At 33.7% G+C, this 13,303-nt stretch overlaps 1 protein-coding gene across 1 annotated transcript in view; it reads left to right on the top strand.

The window, feature by feature from the left end:
- The window catches only part of LOC143232670 (2-aminomuconic semialdehyde dehydrogenase-like), a 42,268-nt gene extending 37,025 nt beyond the window's left edge, over window positions 1-5,243 (top strand). The window contains exon 10 of the mRNA XM_076468370.1: window positions 3,146-5,243. Within this exon, the coding sequence (XP_076324485.1) occupies window positions 3,146-3,295 (150 nt within the window). The 3' untranslated portion in view covers window positions 3,296-5,243. The remainder of the gene's footprint in view (window positions 1-3,145) is intronic.
- The last annotated feature ends 8,060 nt before the right edge of the window (window positions 5,244-13,303 follow it).

Below are 13,303 nucleotides of genomic sequence, written 5' to 3'. Positions count from 1 at the left end.
TCAGAGCTTATACATAAGAGTCTCATGAATCTTCTTTCACCTCTGCCATTTGAAATTGTCTTTACTATATGCTTTGAAACTTCATTCCTTACCAAAGCATCCCACCTGGGATTGTGTTTACCTTCCTTGGTGGGCCATACTTTTTCAGATCAGATGATCTACCATTGCTCCTTTTGGCCTTTGTATCCAGGTGCAGTTGGATGAATTGGGTCTGTTCTTGGATAACATTGCTGTATCCTCTGGTCAGCTCATCCCACCGTGGCTTCTTACAGTCCCCAAATGTGACCTATTTGTAAGTCATCTGAGAAAAGCAGACACTCTTGATTGGAAATACTGTCAGTTATTTGCTGAAAATCTTTCAAACCATCCTTCCACTCTTATTTATACAGATGGTTTGAAATCAGATGACTGTGTGAGCTCTGCCATGGTTTGTTGTGGTTCAGTGGTTGCACACAAAATCTCTTCTACAGCTTCTGTGTTTGCTGCTGAACTGTACACCATTTCTCTTGCCCTGGATCACATAGAAGCTAAGTAGTACTCAAACTGCACTATTTATACTGACTCGCTTAGTTTTCTACTGGCCCTGGAATCGCTTTACGTTAGTTAACACCCTGTTTTCACCAATATTCAAAACCAACTGGCCCAATTATCTTTAAAATCTACTTCTATCCAGATTTTCTGGATACTGTGCTAAGTTGGTATTCGTGGGAACAAACTTGCCGACTCCGCAACTAAATCTATCTGCTCTGGTACTATCACCGCTGTGCCTGTTCCATACCTGGACTATGGTCCTGTATTCAAGGTTTGGCTCCATGCCAGTTGGTAGTCAACTTGGAATGAGCAATGTGACAACAAGCTTTTCCAAATAAAACCCTATACTGGACTTTGTCCTTCTTGCTTCCATAAGGATTGGAATGAGGAAGTTATTCTAACTAGACTATGCATTGCTCACAGTTTTTTAACTCATCGCTTTCTTTTATCTGAAACTGATGCACAAATGTGTAGTCTGTGTGACACTTGAGTCGCATTTTACTTTCTTGCTGTTGTTATGACTCTTAACAATGGCACCATTTTAACCATATTCTGTCTCAAGGTGTGCCCATAATGCTAGACAGTGTTATTGGTGATGGTGACACTGTCTACCTTGGAAATGTTTTAGTTTTTTTTAAAGGCCATTAATCTTTTTAGTGCTATTTAAGTTTTTTAAATTTATACAATAGACCTTTTTGAATGTGATTCCCTTTTAAGAATCAGTGTCCATCTACAGGGTGTTCGGAAAGTCACTGTGCAGTTTTGTAATCATATGTTATTCAGTCTATTCAGCATTCATTCTGTCTATTTCAAGCCAGCAACTGATAGCGGTGTTTAGAAACAAAATGAGAAGGATCCAAGCCTGTATTGATGTAAACGGGGGTCACTTTCAACATTGTTTATAATTGTCATTCATATTTACCTCCTGTATTCTATATTGAAACATGTCTATTAATAAATATATAAGTGCACAGTGACTTTCCAAACACCCTGTAGTTTGATTTGAAATTAGAAAATGGCTGTAAAGTAAAAAAACTTGAAACCAGGACTGGATAGGCCAACTTCAGTGACTAATGCTGCTGTTCAAACTACCTGTTAGTCATCCTGGCAGTTATTATTAACATTTTGCTTAAAGTGTTTTAAAACTTTTATTACTTTACATGTTGAAAATGGCCATAATGTCAAATAACTCTAAACCAGGACTGGAAAGGCCAACTTTAGGTGACTGATGGTGGTTTTTGTTCTTTCCTGTTAGTCTTTCTGGCAAGTTATGATAAATACAGTTATGCTTCAAAAAGTCCTCTATAACTTGTATTATTGTAGTTCTTCTCTTAATGCTGTAGACTAAATGTAAACATTGGTTTTATGCTCTATTTTTAACTTTGTTTTATTTTACCTTAATTTCCTTTTATAAATTTCCTAATTTTACTTTAAGTTTTTACTGGATGTTTGGCACAGATAGCCTGGCTGCTTTGTGCCATAAAACACCAAATCAACCAATCTAACAACTGTATATACTTGTGTCGAATAATTACATGTATATTGTAGATCTCAAGGTAAAGTATAGAAGGTAGGCATGGCAACTATCAAGAATTGAGAAAGTAAATATCTGTTTCCTGGACAACCAAGCTTGCATACATTGGATCTTAGGTTTCAATTAGGTCAAACATGTAATTAGTATCTACAAACTCCTGTACAAATCAGCTAATGTAGTAAGAGAGAAATGGTGCTAAAGTGAGAGATTGTTCAAGGCTCATGGATCCCATGAAACAAAAACTTTGGTTTAAATATTTGTTTGAAAGGTTTCCTTTGAAACAAAATAATTAAAACTTATATAACATAAAATTCCAAATTAATTTTCATATATTTGATAGTAAAGTGGTTTAATTAAATTATGAATGCAATGCAGTACCATACATGAAAAGAAATTTTAAAATGGCACCAAAAGCATTTGGGTTAATCTAGTCTTTGGTTTACTTAACAAAAAACAGTTGGTTATTCTTTCTATATCATTTTATGCATGTCATGTTCGGTTTTTTGCACTTGAACATTTTTTTGCATGTGTACTTGTGCTCTGGAGCACTCACAATGTGTATGGCTGTACCTGAAAATTGGGAGAGTTGAGTCTAACATAACCAAGCAGAAGCAAGAAAATAACATTTGACTGAACATAGCTTAGAAGGGAACTAAAATTTTCATTACTGAAGCTTAAATGTACACAGTTTACTGCTCTAATCTTCTGAAGTTAATTTTCTATGTTGCCAATGCTACTCAAAAATCTTGTTTCATTTTTTCCTAAAAAAAATTTAAACAGCATAAAGATATCTAAATTCATTTTCTGTGAGGACTGAATATGTGGATGAATAATTACATTTTAATAAAGATTAGTTGTAAATGCTTACTTAATTAATTGCCAGGTAAAACATAATATGGGAAAGTAGATAATATAATTATAAGCAAAAAAAGACTCGGGGGTTAGTTAAGTTCCTAAGATAAACTGGTAGGTATACTTCAGAAGAAATGGATTGGTAAGACAAGTAGATGCATTATATAAAAAGTGTGTGTAAATTAAGAAATGAATATATATTTTATATTTAATTTGTACTGTGTTAAGGTGGGGACTGTTTGGTGTAATACCTGGCTCATCCGAAACCTTCACATGCCATTTGGTGGAGTGAAAATGTCGGGAGTAGGTTTTGAAGGCTCTGATGCTTCACGAGAATTCTATACAGTAAAAAAAACCGTATGTGTAAAAACATATTAGATACACCTGCAACCATTGAAATAAGGTTGTTTTTTTTTTAACTAAAAGCTTTAGGAAAAAAGATAGGTTGTTTTTGTTTCATTTTGTTATGCTGGTGTGACATTAAAGGGTGCATAATTGAAAAGGTTTACTTTTATAATATCTACCTGAATTAAGTGTTCATTTACAAATAATATTGAATAATTGGTTTTAGATATGCTGATATTAATGCAGTTTCATTTTGAAAGATAAAGTTATAATATATTGTTGTGTCTCAGAAAAAAGTAAACCCTTATTATAATAGTTTCATTTAGAGTATGTATATGATATGATAGGTTATGATTTGTAATTTCATGGAAACACTGTAAACATATTTATCAGGATTAAATAAGAAAGCTAATCTCATTGTATTGCTTAGGCTCTCTTAGATACATTAAATGTTTGTTTTATTTGCTGTGCTGATAGTTGTTATGCTAATTTTTGAGAGTACATAATAGCTGTTTTTGATATCTTTTATCTGTTAATAAGTACCTTTACATTAAATTTGTTTATATTTTAAGGAATTTTTTTCTTAATAATTTCAGTTTGAAGAGCTAATAATTTAGGCACATGGCCTGCTATTCTGTAGGGACATGAATTTAATGTGTTTTAAGAAGACTTTGTTATTTATCTATTGCAATACAAATTTTTGTCAAAAATGAGTAGGAAATTTTGAATTATCTTTAATTATTTTATTTAATTAGTTATGTGTACAGGCTTACTATACGAGCTCAAAGAAAAGCTGAAAAATAAGAAACAAACTGTTCTAGATAAACAAGTTATTTTTAAGTATCTTTAACTTAGCTAACAAACAAATGTGTGACATGAATAATGATGTATATCCCACCACAATTTTGATACCTATGAATCGTTTTTCAGGTAGTTAGCAGGTTGGAAAAATTAAAAACTGTTTAAAGCTTATTGTATAATAATTTCTATAAAATATATATTTTTAGTGATCAGCCTTGTTTGTTTATGGGTATCTCAGATTCAATTTAGCAGTGGTTATAATTATGAGTTTCATATCTTGTATGTGAAATTAAGCAGGGTCCTTAATTTAACACAATTATGCAGCTGTGGCATTTTTTTACCTTATTTACAAATGACCACATAATAATTGGTTGACTGCATAAGTAAAGTGAATTTCTAGATGTAGCAAGCCAAATCAAGGTCAGTGTTACCAGATTTATAACTTTTGACTTAGTTATAATTTTGCCTGTTACTTGGTTAGCTGTGCTTGCTGACCACACACTCAGAATTTAATGACCTGTCAAAAAACTTTTAAATTCTAAAAGTGTACTTGGTGTTGTTATTTCAGAAAGAATAAAAACTGTAACTTTCTGATGTTGGTGGGATTGTATTAATTATGTCTAAACTCCCCTTAAATCTTATTGTTTTAATCTGTAAGTTTCACAATTTTTAAATTTTGCAACATAAACAGTACAAAATTTTTTTTCTGCATAATAAGCAAGTGTATGATGTATAATTTCAAAGTGTGAGCTACATAAATTTTAATTTTGTTTCACAAATAAAAATCGGGTCCTGATCAAGGTAGTTCTTAAGAAAATGAGTAGAAACATTTGGAACTGTCACCTCAATTTAGAATTGGAAATACTTTTATGCATAGTATTAGGTTTTCACATATCAATAACACTTTTATTAGACCTTAATGTGTAAGTAGGAGAAGACCTTATTCATGGTTAACTGAATTGTTATACAGTACTGCTTTTGCCCCAAATACTTTCAAGTTTTACCTTTAGTTGATTTTTGATTAGTTTAATATTTGATTTTATTCTATATGAAAGGTTACATGAATTTTATTCAGATTTTGAAAAAGTGTTTTATATCATGTTTTATGTTAAAAAAATAAATGTTTGTAAAATTAATATTTTTACAATTATGAGAAATAAACTGTATTAAAACAAAAAAATGTATGGATGGGCTGAACAATAAAACTTTATTACACTAATAAATTCCAAAACAATACTACCTCCTCATCCACATAAACTATTTTGACCTTCACTTTCCTCTAGACATTGGTAAATCTCATGAACAGTGCATCATTACAGCACCTTGTACTGATCACATGACCACCCTCTACCAATTCCATTGTGCCATCTATACTAGCTCAGGTAGCTTCCTCTTCCAATGCAGCACAGTTCTCACTTTTTTGATTGGCAGTACAACATTCAATGTATCTTCTCAGTGGTTCTTCAAACAGATTTTCCTACTTTTCTTATGTTTTCTCATGCTCAACCTTTTATACTGGACTCACAGCTACAACATCACGCTCTTGGCATGCCGTGTTACATATGTTTTCAGACTATCTGTTCCACCCCATCAATGTTCTTCCTATGGAGTGGTCCCTTTATCTAAGTTCTCTGTTACATGGGATATATGTAATTATTTTTCCAGGAAGGCCACATCATCAGTGCAACTAATCCCATAAAGTTGAAGTATGAAGAGATTAAGATTTCAACACAGACATTACATCATACAACAAAATACACTTCTTTCTTCTTTTTTTGAAATGTTTAATTCCACAAGTTGTAAGTAGGTGAGGACAAACAATCTTGAATACTTATAAAGGAAATACTGTGTTGATTTGTCACTACTGTTTTCTTTTTTTCTCTCTGTAACTAGTGAGTTTAGAAACATTACAAGTAAAACATTCCCTAAGAAGGTAATTTCTGAAACAATGCTCAATAAGAATAGTATTAATCACTATTTAGGCAGTTGGATGTGATGGTCAGAACTTTCATGTGAGGATACCTTTGCAATTATCACAGTTGTATTAAAACTGATTAGCAAAATTTTAGAGGACTTATTTCTTAGGTAAGAGTTCTGGCTCTTGCTTTGTTGTTGGGGGTGTATTGTAGAAAGTTTGCTTGTTTTTCCTTTGGTCTCACACCAATCAGCATGTCTCTTGAGATTTGCATTTCTTTATCCTTCTTTAAGTTTCTGTCATTTCAACTTCAATATGTATATATAAACCACAGTTAGTTACTTTAAGCTTTGTTTTGAGAATTTCATTTCACTTATAATCTGATCATTTTATATTGTCAGATATTTTTTGCCCTTATGAAATGTGAAGTGGCAGAAGGGCATGAATAAAGATTATTACTTATGTCTGTGAAATTAGTATATTTCTTATATCCATTTGTTTTTGTAATAATATCCCATCCACCAAATATTTTATTTTATTTTTGTATCTGGAATAGTGTTACCTATGTACTAAATATTTTTTTGTCTTTGAATACCATGGAATTTCTAGTGGCATATTAGCATGGTCTGATTTAAACTGGAATGGTGTGATATAAGTTAGCTCCACATATTTATTTTCACTTAGTCCTTTAGAAACCATCTTTTGGTTATAGAAAAAAGAAAGACAGGTAGAAATCCAATGTATGTTAGACTTGTTGGATAGTATCAAGAAAAAAAAGCTTTCCAGGATTTAGAGGTTTGGAAGCCTTGTAGGGCATAATAAATTGGCCACTTCCTGATGCCCCACCATCATTAACAGTGGTATACGCAATGTCATTTTTGGAAGCACAACATTGTTGTGGATTCCTCCATTGGACTTTTGATGAGTACACTGATTGTTACAAGAGACTAGACTTGCCACCACAAGGTGAAATATATGTGGCACACTTCTGTTTGATAGAGAAGCCAGTAGTGAATAGACTGTTATTACTTACCACATACTGTTTACGTAGAGGTGGGATGTCTGTTCTTACTACCACTATGTCGCTGCAAGGAGGAGGAAGAAGAATAACTCAGAAACCTTCCACTGGAACACCAAGAAGGCATTAAACCATTGCATCAAGTGCTTAAAATACCAACAAAGCCTAAGTATAACTCATGCCATCTATCAAGTCAAATTATTAATGCCAATAGAACATCTGAGTGTGAGAAACAACCATCAGCCTGTTATAACTGATACTAACTAACACAGTAGCTAGGATAGCCATGTGTAGAAAAGCAGTTGAAAGATTTCATTTTTTTACTATCTGAGCAATTGAGTGAAAAATATAGTGATCATTATTAAGGGGCTAATGTAAGAACTAATCAGAGTCCATGTTTGAAGACGGTAACTGTGTGATATGAAATACCAGTTATTTCATATCTACAAAATTTTAGATTTTAATTCTAAGTTCTAATTTGGAACTTTCTAAAACTCATCAAAAACAAGTGATAAATTCAGACTTAGGTTTCAACTTCTTATTGCAGAATTCAATCACAAAACTGTCTTCCCCTGCTTTACCTGTTATTTAAAGTTCTTCTGTATATGCAGGTAATGCAGAGAAACTTTCATGTTCTTGTGAATCAATTTTTGATTGGTCAGGGACAAAGAAAAGGTGAAACGCAAACTTAGTTTGGTGTTTCTAAATAAATTCGTTTTTCTGCCATGAAGGATTTAAAAAATGCTCTTGGAGTTTCATATGTGTTTTAACTTTTTTATATTTTACTGTTTATCTGAATCATCCTTAGCTAAAAATAAGCACAGTTTATTTTCATTTGTCATTTTGTGTAAATACAGGTTTTTTATTCAGTTTTTATGCCAATAGTTTATGCTTTCTTTCAGCCACTTTGTACAACAAAGCAGTAATCTACCCGTAATCTGTACTTCATCAATAGTGCTTTACTCCAATACTACAAATCTCTTTTAATGTCCTTCCACAATCTAGAATATTGAATCTCTGGTATTGGAGATCAGGTAATTGCATGATTAGATTCATTGAATTATCACAGACAGCAGTGTGATATTCAAGGAACTTTAATGTATCATACAACAAAAGACAATTTTTTTTCTGCAAATTGTTGATTCAGGGTTGTTAAAGCAAATAATTGAGCAAGGAAAAAGACAAACACAAGTGAACAAATATTTATTCAGTGAAGTGTATATAATTGTTACAAGATGTTCAGCTTCCTACTTTTAATCGGCTGCTGGGGTGGAAAGGATACTTCCTAAATGTTCAAATTGGGTGATGGCATAAAGGATTTTATACTATATCACGCTTTCGAGATATACTTAATTTCCTATTATTTCTGACTTAACATATATGCACAGAAACATTTTTATCGTGTTATATTCATTAATCAAGGCAATAAATATGAGAACTGACTCCTAAATAATATTTGTTTCATATAACCTAGGTAATCTTTACCAACTTAAACCACAATAAAAACAACTACTGTTTAATACTTTTTTAAAACCTATAAACATTGCAGGAATCTCCAAGCCTAGTCAGAATTGACTGGAATTTGGGGAACCACTGAAAGACAGTCGTAATCTTTTCAAGTTCACTAAGAGGCGCTAGCATCAGTTTGCTTCACGTGATGATGTGCAGTCGTCTGAAGTCTTATATGAGGTGGCTTACTTTAGTTCAAGTTCAATAGTTTCAGAAAATGTATAGCTCCATTAAGAAGTTAGGATTAATAACAAAACAGTTCATATCCCGACACTTTCTTGGAAAAGATCATCTTCATATGAATTAGTACACATGCCATTATGTGGATCTGCAGTTTGCATCCTCTTCTGCGAAGAAATCAGGCTCCAAACTTTGAGGCCAGCCTCGATTAAAATAGTGACAGTAAAATCTTAATTTATTTGAGTAGCCCACACGTTAGCGCTGGGAGATGATGACCTGCTGCATACCTTCTAGTCTTTCAATTCAAAGTAAGAGACGTTTGATGTACATAGCCTTCAAGCAGCTTTACGCAAAATTAAAAAAACATGTAACAGTGCACAAAAAGCAACTTTAACAAACAAATGAAATCACAAATAAATTCAAAATTATATTTGTGTAGTTCATACAAGCATTATTTTATAATAATACAACTGAAGTTAGTTAAAATAAAATTAAAGAATTACAACTATTTCATTTAGAAATAATATCGAAATAAAATATTCAATCGTGTTCAGAAAATTTTTGATCGTATAAACTATAGTTCTAAATCAAAACAGTTTGGCATACTGTGTTTTATTTTATTTCGAATGATCGATTATCATACCATAATTTCATTTTATAAATGCTGAGTTGCATAATCTAGTAACACAGAAGCTGCCCCAATGGCACCGCAGAATGTCTCCGCTGGAAACCGCTGGGCAGAACAGGGATGGGCCATTGTATAGCTTTGTGCTTAACTTCAAAGAAACGCTGGAAATACAATGATTGCAAAATTACTCCCTTACCCCCCCAAAAAAAAAAACAAAAAACAATGAAAACAACGGGTCCACCAAATTTTACATGTGTAGTGAAGGTTATATAACATCTACACGTTGTCTTCTTAGTGAGAAACCAACTGATGAAGATTGCAGTTTGGGAAAAATTGTATATATTCTTTACCTGTATTTAAAAACCCCCAAGACAGAACATGTGTTTTTTTTTTCTCGCAGTGTAGATTCATTACCGTAGTTTTTACCAAATGTACCTGGCCAAGTTGTTAAGACACTCTACTGGTAATCCGAGGGTCACGGGTTCGAATCCCGGTCGCACCAAACATGCTCGCCCTTTCAGCCGTGTGGGTGTTATAAAGTGATGGTCAATCCCACTATTCGTTGATAAAATAGTAGCTCAAGAATTGGCGGTGGGTGGTGATGACGAATTGCCTTCTCTTTGGTTTTACACTGCTAGCGCAGAAAATCAAAAGGGTGAATTAAAAATATAAATAAAATACGAAACCAAATCAGAGCAGAAGTTAAATTATTAAAACAAGGAAATGAAAAACAGATACGAAAAAATTTTGGACACACCTAAAAAGACTCACAAATGGAGACACAATAACAAGAAAATATCCGCCACTAGAACACAATAATACCACGGCATATACAAATAAAGAAAAAGCCGAAATATTCAAACAACAACTTGAAAACATACAACGACCCAGACGTGAACACATACTTCTATAACAAAGCAAATAACTTTATAATGAATAACAGTGAACTATTTAAACCACTTTTTCCAGTAGACGTAAATAACTATCAAATCAAGAACACAAACACAATTTCAGCATCAGAACTCATAGAATCAATAACAAACACCAAAAATAAATCACCAGGAGAAGATTGTATACAAGCCATTTCTTTAAAAAGACACTGCGAAATTATTTGAACATCTCACAGCAATTTTTAATTTATCGTTATACTCTGGTCATATCCCGGTTTTTTGGAAGCATGCAAATATATTAATGTTTCATAAAGAAGGAAAGCCAGCAAATAACCCAAATATCTACCGACCAATCAGCCTAACCAGCTGTGTAGGCAAAATTCTAGAGAGAATAATCAGCAACAGTCTCTCCACATTTCTGGAGACAACATCAAAATTACCAGAAGAACAAAATGGTTTCAGAAAATTCAGACAAACAACAGACCACTTAGATTAACCGAAGCAATTGTTGATAGTTTTAATAAACGAGAATGCACTTTCGCTTGCTTTCTCGATATTGAGAAGGCATTCGACACTGATGGCATAACGGTCTCCGGTTCCGAATGCAAGAAATGGGACTACAACGGGGAAATATTCGCTGGCTGTCAAACTTTATGGGAAACAGATCATGTAGAGTAAATGTTAAAAGGACCTACTCTGAAAGTTTCACTCCAGAAGCTGATGTTCCTCAAGGAGGGGTGGTTAGCCTTATCCTATTCATTATGTACGTGAATAATATGCCTCTAAAAGATCCAAATAATGGATACTCCTCACATTAAATAGAATAAGTGAATATTGTCAAAAAATATAGAATTAAAATAAATACAACTAATAGTATTTACTAAGTTAACTAAACATAAAAAAGCACAATCAGAGACCTATATGAATGGAGAACTACTCCATACTGCTACATCTGCAAAATTTTTAAGATTTACGTTCGACTCAAAAATAACATAAATAATATTAAAACAAAAATTTGGCGAAGAACAAACTATGCTAGGAGTCTAACTGGCAAAAACAGTGGAGTTACGGTAGACAACATCATAAAAATATATAAAACATACATTAGACCTGTCATTGACTATGCAGCCCCTGCATGGATAAACGTAAGCAAAAAACTACTTCAAGGTTTTTTTTATGTAAATGTTTTATAGTTAATATCCAACTAATGAAAGTGCAAATAATCTATGAAACTATAAGAGAAATGATTTATTTGCACCAAGTGTATGTGTAGAGTGTGCATGGACGTTACCCTGAAAGGAACCTGAGTAAGTGCGGGTTACTCTGGTCCTCGTGTACCATATATAAATTATTTGTTTGTTTGTTTTGGAATTTCGCACAAAGCTACTCGAGGGCTATCTCTGCTAGCCGTCCCTAATTTAGCAGTGTAAGACTAGAGGGAAGGCAGCTAGTCATCACCACTCTTGGGATACTCTTTTTACCAACGAATAGTGGGATTGACCGTCACATTATAACGTCCCCACGGCTGAAAGGGCGAGCATGTTTGGCGCGACCGGGATGCGAACCCGCGAACCTCAGATTACGAGTCGCACGCCTTAACACGTTTGGCCATGCCGGGCCCCATATATAAATACAGTTGTCAAACCAAAATTCCAAGGAAGGAGGAAAAGGTTAACAAAACCTGACTCTCCTTGGTAGATAAACATCTATACCCAAATACCTATACAAGTGAGAAAGAGACATCTCAATACTCCAAGCCGAAATTCTTTGTTTACGTGGAAAGTTGAACTTGTATGTATAACATTATTATAGGTGTTTAAATATATTAAAATTAGTTGAAATATTTAATGGAAAACGTGTTTTGTTAAGCATATCCATTGTTATATAGTAGTCAATGCATGCTTGCTATACGTGACATTACCGTAATCGACTACAAAATATTCCTATATACATATACAGTTACGACAGAAAGTGTTCGTACCCCTGCGTCCCGAGTAGTTTTTTGGCTCATAACTTAAAAAGTATCACAGTTAGGCTAATAGACGTATGGTATATTATAAATATTATACTAATACACATATACATAAATTTTATGTAAATTAAACGACAAATAAACTGTTTATAAACAAATAACCAAAAATAAGAGGAGCAGAACGTATGAAAAAACTGATATTCCCATAAAGATTTTGTTTAGTTTGGCGAATAAACTACATTATACCATTCCAGAACTAGACACTGGGCTCATAATTATTGGAATTTAGCCAGCAAAAATTTTACTTCCGGCAATTTAGCGCCGTCTCCGTCATTATCTTCTTGGTCATCACGGCGAACAGGAAACAACTGTCCAGTGATTTAAAAAACCGAATTATTATAAAATACAAGTCTCGTGTGTCTCTTTGCGGTATAGCTACACAACTTAATGTGCCGAAATCTACTGTTCAAAGCATAATTGCCAAGTTTAAGCTTACAGGGTCAACTGCTAACCTTCCTCGTTCCGGACGCCCCACCAAAATTTCAGAGAGAACCAAGAGGAAGGTTCTCAGAGATGTCAATATGAATCCTCGTTTAACACGTAATGACATACAGAAACTGGTAAGGGAAACTGGGGTTGAAGTAAGTACCTCTACAGTTACAAACGTGTTACGCTCTTCTGAGTTCAAAGCATGCCGTCCTCATAGAACTCCATATTTAAAGTCTGTTCATTTAGAAGCACGATTGAGGTATGCAAGAAAGCATGTAGATAAACTCTTTACCTATTGAGAGAGTATTCTTTGGTCAGACGAGACTAAAATCGAGCTTTTCGGTCACAATGATGTTCGCAATATTTTCCGTAAGAAGGGGGAACGAAATCTTCCAAAGAACACCGTCCCTACAGTTAAACACGGAGGTGGCTCGATCATGCTATGGGGCTCCTTCAGCTCTTCTGGTGTAGGCAGTCTTCACCGCGTCAAAGGAATCATGAAAAAAGAAGAGTACGTTGATATATTAGGCACTTATATCAAGAATGGTGCTCGGAACTTGCGGCTTGGGTGTCATTGGATCTTCCAGCACGACAATGACCTTAAGCACACATCGAAATATGTGCAATCCTGTTTTCAGA

This window comes from Tachypleus tridentatus, chromosome 11 (assembly GCF_004210375.1).
Source record: "Tachypleus tridentatus isolate NWPU-2018 chromosome 11, ASM421037v1, whole genome shotgun sequence".
NCBI classification, from domain to species: domain Eukaryota; kingdom Metazoa; phylum Arthropoda; class Merostomata; order Xiphosura; family Limulidae; genus Tachypleus; species Tachypleus tridentatus.
The sequence above is the reverse complement of the archived record's forward strand: the minus strand, read 5'-3'. Positions and strand labels throughout refer to the sequence as shown.